Source organism: Jaculus jaculus, chromosome 9 (genome assembly GCF_020740685.1).
Source record: "Jaculus jaculus isolate mJacJac1 chromosome 9, mJacJac1.mat.Y.cur, whole genome shotgun sequence".
In the NCBI taxonomy this organism is placed as follows: Eukaryota; Metazoa; Chordata; class Mammalia; order Rodentia; family Dipodidae; genus Jaculus; species Jaculus jaculus.
In genome coordinates, this window is record NC_059110.1 from 48,853,577 (window position 1) to 48,871,506 (window position 17,930).

At 43.2% G+C, this 17,930-nt stretch overlaps 1 protein-coding gene across 2 annotated transcripts in view; it reads left to right on the plus strand.

Moving 5' to 3' along the window:
* Nucleotides 1-3,814: 3,814 nt before the first annotated feature.
* Nucleotides 3,815-17,930, plus strand: part of Man1a1 (mannosidase alpha class 1A member 1) — a 248,649-nt gene continuing 234,533 nt past the window's right edge. The window contains exon 1 of one of the 2 annotated variants that reach the window (XM_045158200.1): nucleotides 3,815-4,417. In XM_045158200.1, the coding sequence (XP_045014135.1) occupies nucleotides 3,815-4,417 (603 nt within the window). The remainder of the gene's footprint in view (nucleotides 4,418-17,930) is intronic. The other variant, XM_045158202.1, reaches the window with a different exon arrangement.

The window sequence follows — 17,930 nt, forward strand, 5'->3', positions numbered from 1 at the left end:
CCTAGTAATATATACAAGACACCCTGACAGTTCTAGCCACTTAAGGGTATGCACAACATGTGTCAGTGATTTGGAAATTTTTCTTTCTGTTTTCCTATGGTAATTTAAGCACATTTCTCTCTCATCCCCAAGGTCTAAACCTGTCTTTTTTGTAGCACATGAGTAGATCACCAGTCAGACATTCAGAAGATTTGATCTGCTCAGGAACTATCTGTAAAAGATCTACTTCTTCCTTTATTTCTAAGGGAATCTACATAGAATTCTTTAAATAAATTTGAAGAATAAATTCTGTGGATAAAGAACCACAAATGAGTTTCTATCCAGTCATAGTGACCTAGGGCAAAGACAAAATTTTGTGCTCAAGGACAATAAGAAAGATGGAATATGCATTACAAACAGTATGTTTATTTTTCAATAAAATTAGGAAGGCAAGTGCTCTCATATCCTAGCTGTAGACAGTTCCTTCAAAACAGGAATGAGTATATGTGGTTTCACTTCACTTTATTTCATGAAGAATATTTCAGTTAGGCAGAATAATGCATGGTAATTTTCCTGAGTTTGTATTGCTTTTGGAAAAGGTTATGATCTTTTATGAGACAAGGAATAGAATGAATAACATTTTTAAGCTACTATTTGAAAAACTAAGAAAGAAAATATGTAAATATTTATTTGGTCATGGAAGAGACTTTTTCTTTCATTCACTTTGCTGAAATAGAATCGTCTCAGGTCACAAAATTCAGGCATTTTTTTTAAACATTCATTACTGAGCCTTTACTTTCCCTGATTCTTCAGATACTGCCATTCTTCTCACTGAGACTACATCACCAGTCACATTTTCTAAAGGTGAAAGAAGTATAAAATTGGTCTCATTTATAGAACGAGTAGAGAAACATGGTAAGACATTCTCTCTCCCATCCCTTCTTCTCCAGTGGATATTATTCAAGGGTAGGAGTTGGAAAGTGACAACCATATAAGAAACAGAATATTCCAAGGTTTATTCTTTGCCACGTTTTTTGGTTCTTCCCTATAAGAATCCTACATATATTTACCCTCTCAACATTTAATTTCCTTCTACAGGGAGTGGAGAAATTGAATTCAAGTCCTTGAATGTCTACTGAATCAGACATTACTTCAAACATTTGGTCTATGAGCCCCAGTAATGGTCCAAAATATGGGAACCACAGAAAACAGGTGCCTTCTCTGTAATGGTGATCACACAGCCAAGGGCAGACCTGGCGGGAAATAATAAATTCCTCAGTGGAACATTTGTCCCATTACTTCAGGAAAAAATTTTCCATTGTTTCTTTCTGTCCCTTTGTTAATCACATCAAAACAAAACCAAACAAAAATATCCTAAGATAGTGCTATTGCTCCCCATCAAACAAAAACAAGGCCTGGCTGGGTGAACACCCACAGCATCTGGGCACCTTTCTGACCTTGAAAGATGCTTTATAACCTTCTGTGGCTCCTTTATCCACAAAAATGGTGCTTAATAGAATTAGGTATAACTTCCTGTTATCATATCTTTTTTTTTTTTTTTTCTGAGGTAGGGTCTCACTGTGGTCCAGGCTGACCTGGAATAAACTCTGTAGTCTCAGGGTGGCCTTGAACTCACGGCGATCCTCCTACCTCTGCCTCCCGAGTGCTGGGATTAAAGGCGTGCGCCACCACGCCCGGCTTCCATATCATTTTTAACATGCATGTATGAATGCACTTTAATATTCTCTGGAATATTGAAATATGTGAATATTAATTTACAATTAAATTTTATATGTATATGAGCTGTAAAATGATTTTGTTCCTAAAACATGATTTCTAAAATAATAAATCATGTCTAAAAAATTATCAGCCAGCCAGTGGCATTTTTGTGCAATTAGCCCCATTCTACCTACAAATAAGGTAGCTCAATTTTAAGAGTGTAGTTGGAAATATTATCTTACAGTGATTCAAGCTTTTCAATGTATTCACAATCTATAAGTGTACTTTGAAATAAAATCACCTTTTCATCATTAAAAATACAACTCCATTATTGCTTTCTTTTTAGTATTACATTTATTACCCTGCTTGGGTATGCTGCACTCTTCCGGCATACGATTTTATAGCAGGTACCAAACTACCCACGCAAGAGAGTATGCTTTTCATGCCATTTCTTTCCTATTAACAAAAACTTTTGAGTGCATGATTGACTCATTTCACACAAAAGGAACGAGTAATGAATGGTAGCTAAAGTTAATAATGAAAACTTAAATGAAAACGGCAATAGAAATCTTGATTTCGTTTTCTACATAGCCCAACTGCGTGTGTGCGACTTCTTGGAGGAGAACCAGCTGTTTCCTGGCTTGTGAGAACAAATGTGATCAAAACTAACTTCATGCTTCCTGAAAAGCTGGGGATGAAAGCTAGCGGCCACCAGCAGCTTCCAGGAACAAGAAGTCAACCAGCGGTTTCCTGCCTGTTCGCTCTTTCTTTAGGAGCAACAGGGGCATCTTGGAAAATGTCTTCTCTCCCTCCCCACCCGAGGTAGGGGGTCCCAATCCGCCGTGGCGTCATGTGATTAGCATCAGGGCATCCCTGCGCTGTCATGGGAGGTGGAGCCAGTCTCCATGACATTCCTAGAGACAGTGACTACGGGAGGCTGTCTAGAATCAGCGCCCACGGGACCGAGTCTGGACTTGGTCGGAGTGGTCTGACCCAGGGCTTCGTTCTACAGTGCTCCGTTACAGCTCTGCGCTGGCAGCACAAAACTGTCTTCTCTGAATGGAAAATCTGAGCAGCCGCAATGAGGTAAGCGACTTTCCAAAGTGGGGGGTGGCCAGGGGAGCATCCAACTTTGTTTTGGAAGGGGAGAGGGTGCTTGCAAAGCCAGGCGCGAGTGAGCAGCCACCCCAGCCGGACTCCGAGGGTGCACAGGCTCCCGGGTCACCGCCGCTCAGGACTCGGGCGTCGCCGCCCGGGCCTCCCGCCCCCGCGCCCGCTCCTCCGGGGCCCGCGACCTCGTAGCTCCGGCCAGCCCCTCCGAGCGGCGCTTCCCGTAAACTCCCCGCCCCGCGCCCCCTCCCCGCCTCGGCTCCGCCCCCGCGGGACCCTGGGAGGCGTGAGATTGGCCCGCGCGCGCTGTCACTCTCCGGGCGCGTCACCGCCCTTGTTTCCGACCGCTGGAGATCGGCAGTGATCTTAGGGCCGAGGGGCCACGGCAGGGTGGCGCGGTGTCCAGCTCGCTCCATCGCTCGCCCACCTGAGCCGCGCCGGGCTAAGGGCTCCGGGCTCCCGGCCCGGGGCTGCGCGCTCGGCCGCCGGCGCGGAGGAGGAGGAGGAGGAGGTGGCGGCGGGGCGGAGATGGGCAGCGGGCGAAGTTGACGCGCCCCACGCACGCGGCGCCCGTCCTGCCCGAGGTGCGCGGCGCGGCGCTGCCCAGGTGCGCGCGAGACGGGCAAACTTCGCCCAAGTCCAGAGCGCCGAGCGCTGCCCGGCCCCGGCCCCGGCCCCGGCCCGCCAGCTCCGCGCCCGGGAGCGGTCCAGGCGGCGGGCGAGGGCGGAGACCGCGGGAAACTTTGCGGTACGGCTCGCAGTCACCGCCGTGTCCTGTTCTCTCCCGCAGGAGCTGCGGCCAGCGGCGTGCGGCGCGTGCCCGTGGGCCCGGGGAGCCGCCCCGGGGGGACCTGCTGCCCGGCACAGCGTCGTGGGCGGCCTGGATGCGCTCGCCTCGGCCCCGGCCCCGCAGCCGCTGACGCCCGGCGGCGCCCAAGTTTGGCTGCTGAGCGGCTCGGCGCCGGGCCCCGGGACAGCCGGCCGGCCGGCGGCAGCGGCGGGAGCGATGCCCGCAGGGGGCCTGCTGCCTCTCTTCGGCAGCCCGGGGGGCGGCGGCCTGGCCGGGGGGCTCGGCGGCGGCGGCGGCCGGAAGGGCTCGAGCCCCGCCGCCTTCCGCCTCACCGAGAAGTTTGTGCTGCTGCTGGTGTTCAGCGCCTTCATCACGCTCTGCTTCGGCGCGATCTTCTTCCTGCCAGACTCGTCCAAGCTGCTCAGTGGGGTCCTGTTCCACTCCAGCCCCGCCCTGCAGCCGCCCGCCGAGCGCAAGCCCGGGCCCGGGGCGCGCGCCCAGGACGCCGCGGGGGGCCGTTGGGGGCGCCGCGAGGAGGGCGCGCCCGGGGACCCGGCCGCCGCCCTGGAGGACAACTTGGCCCGGATCCGCGAAAACCACGAGCGTGCCCTCAGGGAAGCCAAGGAGACCCTGCAGAAGCTGCCAGAGGAGATCCAGAGAGACATCCTGCTGGAGAAGGAAAAGGTGGCCCAGGACCAGCTGCGTGACAGGGCGCTGCTTGGGGGGCTGCCTGACGTGGACTTCCTGCCCCCCATCGGGGTGGAGAACCGTGAGCCCTCCGACCCCTCCGTCCGTGAGAAGAGGGCAAAAATCAAAGAGGTAAGTGCACTGGGCCAGGAATCCCACTCAGGTGGCCATGCCTTTCTGGGAGACCTGACAGACCGATACCCCTGGGCTGCAACGCTACAAGGCGGAGGCCCAGAGGGTTTCCCCTCCACCAGGCGCTGTGTGTATGTGTCACAGGCTGCGCGGTAGTTTTCCTGTTTTCACTATCGTAGTGGATGTGGCCAATTGAGATAGGAAGCCGAATGCCCTTGCTTTTACCTTGCATGCAGTGGTGAGCCTAAGCTGTGTGAGGTAGGTGTTGTACTGGCTTCCTCCGCTGGCTGCTACAGGGTTCCCCCCACCCCCCGCCCCCGAACTGCTATAGGAAGGTATAGAACACGTTCTCTCTAAGGCTTAGAGCTGGCTTTAAAGTGAAGCTGGCTGTGAAAGCAGAGCATCAGTCAAACGCATACAAAGATTTTAACAGTGAGCCAGTGCTCCCAGTGTTCAGCTGTGCGGCCGGCCCACTCTGCCAGGTGGCGTTTGGTGTGTGTTTAACAAACTAAAGGTGAAAATTGAGAACGTCCCATCATGGGCTAGATACTACGGTTTACTGTTAGAAAAAAAAAAAAAAAAGATTGAAAAAGAAAAAACCCTACCACTTCTTGTACATGTAGCATAGTCAGAAATGGGGAACCCTGTGCAAGGCAACAGGTCCGCCTCTTTAACGACTGAATAACAAACTTCATCCTTCATCCAAGGCAAACATGCACTTTGATAGGTCCTCTGTAATTTCTTCTCGTAGTTTTCTCTTACTAATTAGTTTATGACCAGCTTAAAGCTAAAAGAAGACCTTGGAAATCCTTTTAGGCTGTCATTTGAAAGACGAAAGTTAAAGGGTCCATAGCCTCAGAACCAGTTAGTAACTAAGTGAGATTTGAGTGAGGAAGCAGGGACAGGCTCTGCTGACAAGCTTCTTCCAGATCTGCTGCCCTGTGTGAAACTTCCAGGCAGGGTTTTTTTTTTTTTTTTCCCCCCCAGAAATCAAGAGTATGTCATCCTACCCAATTCAGTTTTCCAAAAACATTATAAATGGAAATAGTATGTTTGCCATATTTAAAAGTGGTACACAGAGTATGAAATTTTTGTGTTTTGATACTAGGTCGGTAATTGAGGAAAAAAAGCTTCATGATTGCAATTTTTAGAAAGACTTTTGGAGGTAAAGAAAGACTGGGGGGGGGGCAGACTGTCTTAGAATTTGTAACTTTAAGACCCAAGTGAATTTGGCTAAGCTGTCATTAAGCAAGTTGAAATGAATTTTGTTCTCTTTCAGTTTACTCTGGAAAGAATGCTCTCATCCTTCCCAGGCCCTTATCTTCCTTTGGTAGTCATCAGTTTCTTTGAGACCTCTGCTTAGGCATAGAACCCTCACAGCCTTGCAGGATGCATGCCTTCAGCAGTCCTACACAGCTTCCCTCCAAGGTTCCCTTCTCCAGAAAATCCTCAGCACTACCAAACCTGGAGAGAGCAGAACTCCACGTCTCCCTGAACATCCTCCCTCCTCACCAAGGCTTCTTAACCAACCCACACCATAGGGCATTAACCCTCAGCTGATGAGCATCTGTCTAGCCTTTCAGTTTGCAGAGTCACTCATGCATTGCATGCCTCTAGCCTCTACAGTCATATGAGCTGCCAGGCAGTGCAGATCTCAGCTTCAGGAAGAAGAGATTTTAAACACTCAAGCGACACTCAGTAGCCAACAGTTAATGATTGAAAGTGCATTTAGAGCTAAAGCCTTGGACAGTAGCAGTCTGTTGAGGACAGCATGTTAACTGTGTATGTCCATGGTTATTTGATCCACCTTTCCTAGGTTTCTAAAGCAAAAGGATAAAATCTACTATGTAAGGGAAATTGAAGCAGCCTCTGTCATATGGTGCCAACCTCTTAGCACCTAGCTGTTTCCAAACTGCCCAGTCTTGCATAAAGTACTGAAGTGAATGTGTTCTTTAAAATTCCATGTTGTTGTGAAAACCCAAAATAGCCAGTATAATTTGCTACTGTAGTCAAAGGCCAAGTAGAATAGTGAAGAAATGGATTCTGATTTTCCCTCAGAACAGTATAAACAGATGTAGTCCTTCATAAACCCAAAATAATAAATCATGCTGTTGGTGTTTGGTTGCAGAGAGGGACAAGTGGTTGTTGAGAATAAAGCACAGAACATTATACATTCGCTTCAACTTCAGGCACCATGAGCTTCTCATGGACCAGTGTCAAAGCCTGGGTTCTGTTCCTTCTTGGAACTGTATGAGATCTGAGTAGGCAGAATGCAAACTGACCCCTCTCAGCTTGTTTTTATGCTTAGATTCCTTATCATACCTTAACACACTCAAATTTTATAGTTAAAATTTAGAAGCAAAAATAAATAAAATTTAGAAGCTATAGGTAGTTTTAATATGCTGGAACTTAGACTAAATATGAGTCAAAGTTATGTAAATTTGCCTCAAAGGCAGTTCATAATGTTTTTCACAATGCTGACACAATTGTGTTATTGGTACTGTGTTCACTTTTTAATAAATGTGTGTCTTAGGGAATGTAGTCTAATTTCAAGTAGGCCATTTTCTAGATCCCTTTATAAAAAAGGTACTGAGTGATTCTACTAATGTCTACATTGCTTTGATGTAGCCTTTCCTCCTCAACCCTTGGGAAAACCATATAAATACAGCTAGTTTAGAACTCTATGGTTTATAATACTTATAGCCTTTTTGTTGTGAACTTAATCCTAGCACTGTACTCAGGTTGTCCTTAGCTTTAAAAAAGCAGTGTCAGAATAATGAATGAAGCACAGATATAAAGATAGCATATGGAATCTTTAGAGAGGTACTCTTGTTTCTTCTTTTGCCCCACCCTTTTTGACATTAGGACAATATTATTATTTTGGGGGGGTTCAGGGTAGGGTCTTACTCTAGCTCAGGCTGACCTGGAATTCACTCAGTAGTCTCAGGGTGGCCTTGAACTCACAGCGATCCTCCTCCCTCTGCCTCCTGAGTGCTGGGATTAAAGGTGTGCACCACCACACCTGGTTTAAGGACATTATTTTGAGCTTATTCAGGAGAGATGGGGCATTGTGGTGAGCCTACCCTCTATTTTAGGAAGAGAGCCCTGCTTCGGTTTGGAAGATGGGCATTTTATTTCCTAGAATTATGAGAGGCAGAAGGCAAACTGACCCCTTTTACACTGGAGACCTACCAACTTAAAACAGGGAGTGACGTGGTTCAGGCTGGGAGCCTTGAATCTACTGTGTCAGGTTTTAGGACCTGTCAGCTGTAGCATCATAGATGATTTGAAAGTTTCTCAAGAGGACTTTTATTTCAGATCTATTTGTATAATCATAAATTTGAGGAAAAATCCATGTTGATTGCCAGTAATTAAAATTCTTTTAAAATTGTTTTTGTTTGTTTGTTTGTTTGTTTATTTATTTATTTATTTATTTATTTGAGAGCAACTGACACATAGAGAAAGAGGCAGGGGGGGAGAGGGGAGGGAGATAAAATGGGCATGCCAGGGCCTCCAGCCACTGCAAATGAACCCCAGACTCCAGATCCAGATGCGTGTGCCCCCTTGTGCATCTGGCTAACATGAGTCCTAGGGAATCAAGCCTTTAACCAGGGGCCTTAGACTTCACAGGCAAGCGCTTAACCACTAAGCCATCTCTCCACCCTAAAATTTTTATTGCCTTATACACTGTGTGTGTGTGTGTGTGTGTGTATACACATGCATGTCCACACCTGTTTGAGGAAAGTATAAAGCTTGTTAACTATTAACCATTTGCCCTTTGGGTAAATGTCAGCTGCAGGAATAATTTAACCTGGCAGACTCAAACAAAACTAAACACCTTTATTTTGAGACTTAACTGTCTAGATGATTTCTATAGGTAGGTCTAGAGTGGCAGAGAGTATCTACAAAATAATTAAGTTACTCTTATAAGTCCTAACTCAAGGAGCCTTGAGCACCTTTGGGTTGTTGTCCAGTGCCTCTGTGTTGTGATTAACCCTAGGGTGAGCCTGTCCACTCAGGACCTCTCCCAGAACAGGGATCCTGTGGGGAGGTGGTGGTCTACTCTTCCACAAGTAGATGACTCAGTCAGTATTTCAACAATGTAAATACTAGAGTAGATGCTGACTACTGAATATTATTTTACAGAAGCAAGAAAGACTGTGAGCCAAGAGTGAATGATATTTTGTATGTGTAAGTAAGTTTTCCACATCCTGTCCAGCAGCTAAGACTTCCATAAAGGAGCTGCATATAGAACACAGAACCTAGTTAAAATTGTGAAAAGAGGGTTGAAAATGTGCATTGTATTTTGAAATCAATGCAGCTGTACTTCCCAGGTGAGCTAATAAGTAAACCATATAGAGAAAGTGACCCTGGCTCTTTGTGGTGTAAAATGTGTCTTTGTATGAGGGCTGACTCTTGTACTCATGCTAAACTTATTCACTTGAATTGTATTATTTTGTAAGGTATGTGTTCAAATTCTGTACTAATGAGAGCTGTAAACGTGTCAAGGTCAGAGAGGAGGAATGTGGGCAGGATGAAGGCTAGAATTACAGTACCTGGCTTCTGTCTGCTAGCCTGGTAGAATGCCTGTGGCTCTTAATTTCTTTATACCACATGAAACATTAACATGTATATGTTTGTCAAAATGAGTTTTGTTTGGTGGAAATAGAGAGCCACTATGAACTCCAGTGATAGCTATGAGATGACTGGAAGATGGCCTAAATAGATAAGAATGACAAAGAAGAAAGCTATGCTTAGTAGTTTGGGGAAGATATGCTTTCTTTGTTGGGGGAAGATAAGTCTTGACTTTTCCCTCAGTGTTCATAGCCTAGTTCCTTGCTTGGTCTTCAGTTCCTAAACCACCATAATAACCCCCACCTCCAATACTTACTCTGTTAAAAGCCCCTTTATACAAACTTCAAATTATCCTTTTCTGTTGCCAACAGTATGCCATAAAAATAATAACTTACAAGCTCTGACTTTTCAAACTAAATATATGTACTAGGTCATAAAATATTACCACTGCATGAGACCTTAGAGATAGCTCAGCTCATTCATGCATCCAGAACACTTAAGTTTGTTCTGGAAATCAGATCACCAGTGGAGGCTGAGTTTCAAAATAAAAGTCATGATTCTCAGTGAAGGTTGTTTACTCTCTCCACCCACTTTGCCTCCTAAATGAAAATTCCTATGTATTAAGAGACTGTCCACATGGTGGAGGGTACAAAAGGAGAAAATGAGGGAATTATGATTAAAATACATTACATACATGTATGCAAATTATCAGCTAAAAAGAGACTGTCTACATCATTTACAGACTCTCAGGTAGGATGCCCACAAATCCATAGGATTCAATTCTGCAATATTATAAAGTTGACTTCAAAAGAATTTTTAAGTTAATGTTTGCTAAGTTTTAAAAATCTCACTACTGATAGGATTTAGAAGACTTCCTGTTAAAGCCACCCATGGAAAGTTTGTATGATATGTTTCTGTCTTTATAACGATCTCTGTAGGAAGTAGAGACATTTGTAATTATTTAATTGAATCCTCTTTAGGAGAGAAGAGGTGTGTTGAAGAAGAGAGAAGAGGTTTGCAATACTTAAAAGTGCCTGTGCCCATGGGAGCAGGATCGAGAGTGCCTTTCTGTGTGCTCTTCTGACTGCTATGTCTATCTGGAGCAGTGTGAGGTTAGAGCAGTGAAGTCTGGACTGATTCCCTGGGCTGTATCTGGCGACTATCACACATTAGCACTGTGACCTTCAGCAGATTGCCTTATCTCTCTGAGCCTCAGTTTCCTCATTTGTAACATGGTGATGCTGATATCACTTCTCACTTTGTTGGATTCTGAGGCTCAGAGTGGTTATCCACATAAAGCACTTCAAATAGTATCAGGCCGTGGGTTATTACTTCTGTAACCCAGAGTGCATTCTCACTGTGCTAATTAATAAGTCAAAGAAGTGGGTAATCAAATGGCAGTTACCAAAATAGTTAAAAATAGCGATGGATTTACATTTATTCAAATGATGCTTCCATATAGCTACAATTTTTATTGTTCTATAGCCATCTCAGATTTTTCTGATTCCTGCCAAATTCTGAAAAGTTGTAGGCATCTTTAAAATTATATATTTTTTTCATCTATGTCTCTAGTTTCTCTACTTCAGGCTGAGTGAAAGAATGAACTTCTCTTTCTTATGGTCAGATGTCATTGTCCCAGATTTGTCCCTGTCAAGTCTCCTCTGTAAGAACTGAAATTAGCCTCCAAACTAGGGAGACTGACTGAAGTGAGTTTCAAACTTTTTATTTTTCCTTAGAGAGGGATATTGTAAAGAAGTAAAAATATTGTATTTTAGACTTGGCTTGAACTACATAACTATGCTGAATTCTATAATCAGAGCTCAGCCTGTCACTTGATAGTCAAAGTGTACATAAATTTGTGTTTTATAGCTCTTGGTCCTTCTTTTTTTAAGTTTGTCATGGAATTTAGATTATTAAGTGTTTCAGGTCCAAAAGGACCTCAGAGGTCCTATGATACAGTATATATCTTCATATAAGCCTCAGGCCCATGACTTCCTGAGGTTTCTTAGTGGTGGTAGCAGAGAGTGGCTTACACCTCATTTTCATGGTGATCTCCTGGACACTGCTGAGAAACCTGGGTTTTAGAGACCAGTTGGCCCAGCCTTTCTTCCTTCCTCAGCCTTCTGACAGGCCAACAGACAGAGGCCCTGAAGAGAACATCCTGGAAGGAGATGCTTCCCAAGCAACCATACTTCGGAAGTAGTGCCTAAGAAAGCTATATTGGCTGATCCGTTTGCTGTGAAGAATGTGGAGGCCCTGCTTCTCTTCTATAGAGATCATTTTGTCATCCACTTGTCTCCTTGGCTCTTAAAATATTAAAAGCCCACCCCTCAATTTGCTAACCATCTGATCTCTCTTTTGTAGAAGCTATTGTCTGACAATATTAGAGTAGCTTAGCTTTAATTTGCATTTTTCATGCTTGTTCTAGGTTTCGGTTGGAATGTACTATTTCTAGGTTGTGGTGTGGAGGTGCTTACTGTGAGAACTCGTTTGAGAGAAGGCTTAGACATGAGATGAAAACCAAATGAATGGCTCCCAGTCATTCTTAAAGAGTGGTTTAATTTTATAGCACATCACCCTCTAAAACAATTGTTGCCAACTTTTGGGAAAACCTGTTTGCATATGTTAGGAGCTTATGGGAAAGGATGTGAAATAATTGATGAATGACTGTGTTTGGGAAAGGAACTCATGGCATGCCATAAGCTATTGCTGGAGTCTCCATTGTGTCAGAACCTTCCTCTGAATTGAATGGTCTTTTCAAGGTCCTTTGAGGAGCAATTGACACTAACTGACAAGAGAATGTCAGTACTGAAAATCCAGAGCATCTGGTCCATGCTGCAGGCAATAGTCCTACTTCCTTGAGCTGATGTTGAGTACTTGACTATCTGAACTTAGTTCTGCTTTCATGGGAATATATAAGCTGAAGCTTCTAAAAGTGGGTGTTTCTTCATTTTATCTTAACTTTTAAAAATTTATTTATTGAGAGAAAGAGAGAATGGACACGTCTAGGACCTCTAGCCACTGCAAACAAACTACAGATAAGTGTGCCACCTTGTGCATCTGGGGAGTTGAACCTGTGTCCTTAGGCTTTGTAGGGAAGTGCCTTAACTGCTCAGCCATCTTTCTAGCCTTTATTTTAACTTTGTCAGGGCATAAAGGAAAGGACAGTCTGGTGGAATAATTAAGTGAGCACAGAGGTGTGTATACCTGGTCTCACAATCTCATTTTCAGCTACTGGAAACTTCACTCTTGGCATATTGATGTGGCTAAATCTAGAGCTCACCACTTCAGTTACACTAGTTAGCTAGTGAATCTAAGATTCCCTGTGTCCTCCTCAGTGCTGGGATTACCTGCACTACACCATCAGGCCAGTATTTTTTTTTTTTTTCATTTGAGACTATTGCTTGCTCTGAAAAGACAATTTTGAAGATACACAGGTATAGATAAAAACCACATGTAGGTTTGACATCTCCCTTTCCCCACTCAACGCATTCATCTTTCCCAGTTACAACAATAATGTAGATATATGTTTATAAAATATATTTATTTATTTATAAGGAAAGGAGAGTGTGTGTATGTGCACATCAGAGCCTCTTGCCACTACAAACAAACTCTAGACACATGTGCCCCCTTGTGCTTTTGGCTTTACGTAGGTATGTTGTGCCAAGACCCCTGACCAGGAGCTAAGTCCCCCAGTCACCCAGGAGTCCCCCAGGGAACCTCCACAGAAGCCGAGACACTCGAATGCAAAAGCAACAGGTTTCTTTATTGCAAGCCTAGGCCTGGGCTCCGTCCCCACAGTCCAGCACAGCTCTAGTGAGGGAGAGAGCCCCTTTCTTTTGGGGAAGGGGTTCATATAGGAATTCAAACAAAGAAGTAGGGGATAGATACATGATTGGTTGATTTAAACAGTTCTTATTGGCTTGGGGTTTCAGGGGGAAAAGTTGGGGGCAGGAGCTAGGGGCACTCCAGGCAGATGAAGTCATCTCCATTGTCCTTGAAGTGGAGATTCCTCATTTTCTTATCTAAGCAGGTGGTTGGAGGCTGGAGGCCCCCCCCCCCACTCCCCCAGGGGAGTGTTTCTGCAATGTCCTTGAAGTGGAGATTCCTCAGAAACGTTAAGGGGAAAGGCAGCAATTAAGCAAGCAAAGTTTACAGAAGCAAAAGGTCAGCACATTGGCGGGCTAGTTCTCCATATAAGTCAGGCCTGGACCTTTTTTTTTTTTTTACTTAAAATGGTTATATTTGGTCTCTTAGGTACTGGGAATTGAATCTGGGCCAACAGGCTTTGTAAGCAAGTGCATTTAATGGCTGAACTATCTCTCCAGCCCCATACTTTTTAAAAAATATTCTCATTTACTATGTTATTTTGTGGTAGTATATTAGTCACCCATTTTCTTGGATCTGAACATTTAGGTTTTTGTATAAAGCTAAGATAAATACCTTTATCTAACAAGGTTGCATTTCATTGTTCCCTATCTGGAAAGGAGAAACTGACCAACCGATCCTAGTACATGTTGATGAAGGATGATCCTTCTACCTGTGGCATGCCAAATGCACTGTTGTGTTTACACATTTTAGTGGTGAGACTGTGTCTTATTTTGTTAGAATAAGGGAGTGTAGAAGATTGGCAAGAAGGAAGAGCTTGGAGGCTTAAGGAGGTCTAGCAAGTTGACTGGGTAGTTGTAGACTACTGAGGTAGACAAAGTATTGAAGGCATATTTACTTCTTTGTGGGCTAGACACTTGAGGGAAAAGTCATCAAGTCATAGAGGTTTTTTACCAGGCACTTAGGTTGTCTTGCTTCCCCTCTGCTCAGCCCCAGCCATCTTCTATCAGTTAGTCTTTGTTTTCAAATTGTTAATATTTGTTTCATCAGCTCTGGGAAAATCTGCCAAAGGTGGGTAAGGTCTTCCTCAGTTCTGAATTCATAAAGAGTTCCTAATATTTTTATGAAAACATTTTATTTATTTATTTGAGAGCAAGGAAAAGAATGGGCATGCTAGAGTCTCTAGCCACTGCAAATGAACTCCAGACCCATGTGCAACCATGTTCGTCTGGCTTACATGGGTTCCAGAGAGTTGAACTTGGGTACTTAGTCTTCTCAGGCAAGTGCCCTAACCTCTAAGTATCCTTTCCAGCCCTGAGTTCCTAATAGTTTAAGATAACAGTTGAAGATAAAATTCACCAAACAGAAGTCCAGAAATTATTTTACTGATGCCAGAAAATGTGAAGTCTTAACAAATTTCAATTTTTAAAAAGAAAACTTAACCAAAAGGATGCTATTTATAACATTTTCTGTAACTTCCATTCTTTTTTTCTTTTTTTTAAAATTAATTAATTAATTAATTAATTTGAGAGCGACAGACACAGAGAGAAAGACAAATAGAGGGAGAGAGAGAGAATGGGCGCACCAGGGCTTCCAGCCTCTGCAAACGAAGTCCAGACGCGTGCGCCCCCTTGTGCATCTGGCTAACGTGGGACCTGGGGAACCAAGCCTCGAACCGGGGTCCTTAGGCTTCACAGGCAAGCGCTTAACCACTAAGCCATCTCTCCAGCCCAGTATCTTCCATTCTTAAGTTTGAAAGTACAGACTATTATTTTTGGATATTAGAGACTTTTGGTAGTGTAAAATCCAATTAACCCCTTCAAGTGTTTTTGGTTATTATGTAGGATAGTTACAAGCTGACTTTGGATAGTTCATCAAAGACTGGCAGACACCAGAACTATTTAAATTTGGCTTGGAGGCTGTGTTAACATGATGAATAATGATTGCCATAAATGTACTATATATTATTTTTGTGAATTTTGGTTTGAGATGATAGTAATTTTAGAATATTTAAGATGCTAATTTATGAAGCATGTTAGTTTTGAAGTATTCAATGTTATGTTGTCAACTATAGGTTTTCAGCTTATAATTAAAATGGGCAGTCCATATTTTGATTAAAGGAATTATTAAAGAGAAATTTTATAAGAGATTCTTATTAAGAAATATAAGGAGAACTTTATGCAGTAAAAGTGGTATTTGATAATTGACATGTATTTAACAAACTGTATACACTTACTCCTTTTTTTAAATACTTATTTAATCATCCTGGGATTACTTAACAAAGACTATGTGAAGAACTCATTACTTTAAAGGGGAAGGTCAGTGGATGTGAGAAGCATAAAAAATGAAGATGATTTATTAGCTGCCTTTGAAAGCTGCATTAGCAGATAGAATGAATGAAATTACAATTTATTAAGTATTGTATGAGTAGTAAGATAAAGTCAGGGTATAGGTTAAAATGCATTGTCCTTTTGTCTCATTTCAAGAGTACAGAATTTCTGTGATATGAAGTTTTTATGATCATTGTTGATCTGTTCCAAAACTGTCTCATTGAGAGCAGAAAGAACCATCCTTTATTCAACTACATAAGATCTGAGCCTTGCCTGTAGTAGGACCCAGCAAATATTTGTTAAATGAGTATGCTTTAAAAAAAAAAATCAACAGGAGCTACTCAGATTAAGTGTAGTAGTCAGTTCTGTAGAGGAACAGAATGGCTAGAATGAATTATATTAAAAAGGGAATTTATTGGATTAGCTTATGATAGTCCAATAGCAGTTGCAGGCCTGAGAATCAAGGAACCTGGTAGCTGCTCAGTCCACATGGCCAGGTGCCTCAGCAGTCCCAGTCCAGCAACTGAAGGCCTGAAGGCTTCCTAAAGAGCCCTGGTCTTCAATCTACATGGGTCGTCAGTTGAAATTGGTCTTCAATCCATGCTGGAAGGCAGCAAGCAGCTCTGGCAGCCAAATAGAAGGAAAAAAGGGGGCTCTTTTCCCATAGAGCTTCCTTATATAAGTCCCTCTCTGAGAGGGGCCACCCACTCTGAGGGAAGGGTTCACTCTGAGGGAAGGACTTCCTCCTTCAGTTATTCCTTCCTGGAAGCAACCTCAGGGACCTATCCGAAAGGGGTTTCTGTGGATTAGTAACAGATCAAGCTGACAACACCTTAACTATCACCTCCTTATGGAGTCACATACTCCACAAGAACGTCCAGCCAGTCTTGCAGCACTTGGACTGACTTGCACTCATGGGCTACAAAGCCCTTTCTGTTGGAGAGGGCTTGGTTGTTTGTATGGAGTCACAAGACATGAGAATCATAGCTACTGAATAGTGATTGTAGAAAATGACCTTTTCCAGTTTTAAAGCTATTTTCAGAATGATTTATCAAATTAAAACTGTATTTTGTTTTCTTATATGACTAGCGAACTTGCTGTGGAAGTGGTTCATAAAAAATATTTTGTGCTAATGTACCAACACTGGAATAAATGTAGGATAGTACAGGGTTTCTCTGAAGGTCAATACTGACTTAAAGAAGTTATATTCTCTTGAAAAGTCAGTCTGTATTTACACTCAACATGTTTTTGAGGTGTGTTATTCTTAAATTAGATGGAGCTCTCATTCATTTCTGCTCATTATTTTCTAGGTTGGTAGATTGTGATTAGCAATAACTATCATTTTTTCATGTTTTGATTTTATACATGATATATCTAATTACTTTTTATTCCATTTCATTGAAAGTTTTTGAGATAACCATGTTTTAATAAACAATGCTTATCAGAACCATGCTGTGATAAAAAGTCATAGATTAGGTACTTTCCAGCAGAGAATTTGCAATTTCATCAATCTGTTCTTCTGTGAAGAAGTGAGAGGGGAAAAAGTGCCTTGGTCTTCTGCTTCCCAAATGAATGAAAAGTGCTATGTCACGTAAATGCATGGCCTAGGCTCTTTGAATTTTCTTAATTTGCACTTGTAAATTAATCATCCTAAAATATTGCTTTTCTTGTGTTGCCCAGCTCAGGGTTTCATGGGAATACCCCATTTCCACTAAAGCAGTGATTTAAGCTATAACACATAGCATACTTACCCCGATAGTATGTTAAAATGTGCACTGCATGTTCTGTCCCAAGGTTCTCAGTAAATCTGAGTAACCACAGAAGTTATATTTTGAACATCTTCCCAGGTACTGTGGGGCTGCTGGTCTGCAGGCTTCGGTTGGAAGAAGTTCATGTTAAAGTCATCTCTCCTTAGCATGGTGGCAAGTGTCTCCTTCACACGTGCTTCTTTGTACTTTGTGAGTTATATGTGTCTTACTTACCAGGAACAGCTCTGCTTTCATTAAGGTTTCATAGTTACTGTCTCCAAAACACACCTAATTTAGGATTTTGCTGTATTCCATTCTTCTTAACATCTATATTCTCATGAATCTGTTGAGATATTCTGTATCTTTTCTCTGTTCATTCTTCCCAAGTGTGCATGCTATTGTTTTCACCTTTGGGCTGCCTGCTGGTATTTTCAAGAGCATATAATTTACCTTCCTGTAGATTTCAGAACTCTTAAATGGAGAGAGACTTTTATTCTATCCCATAGGTTCATGGCTCATTGTTTGACACTAGAAGTAATTCCTCATAAATGTAAACAAGATGAAAAGCAGCATAAGGGCTGGAGAGATGGCTTAGTGGTTAAGTGCTTGCCTGTGAAGCCTAAGGACCCCAGTTTGAGGCTCAACTCCCCAGGACCCACGTTAGCCAGATGCACAAGGGGGTGCATGTGTCTGGAGTTCGTTTGCAGTGGCTGGAGGCCCTGGTGAGCCCATTCTCTTTCCCTCTCTCTTTTCTGCCTCTTCCTGACCCTCTGTCTCTCTCAAATAAATAAACAAAAATAATAAGAAAAAAATTAAGGGCTGGAGAGATGGCTTAGTGGTTAAGCGCTTGCCTGTGAAGCCTAAGGACCCCGGTTTGAGGCTTGGTTCCCCAGGACCCATGTTAGCCATATGCACAATGGGGGCACATGTGTCTGGAGTTCGTTTGGAGTGGCTGGAGGCCCTAGTGCATCCATTCTCTTTCTCTCTCTCTCTCTCTCTCTCTCCTTCTCTCTGTCTGTCGCTCTCAAATAA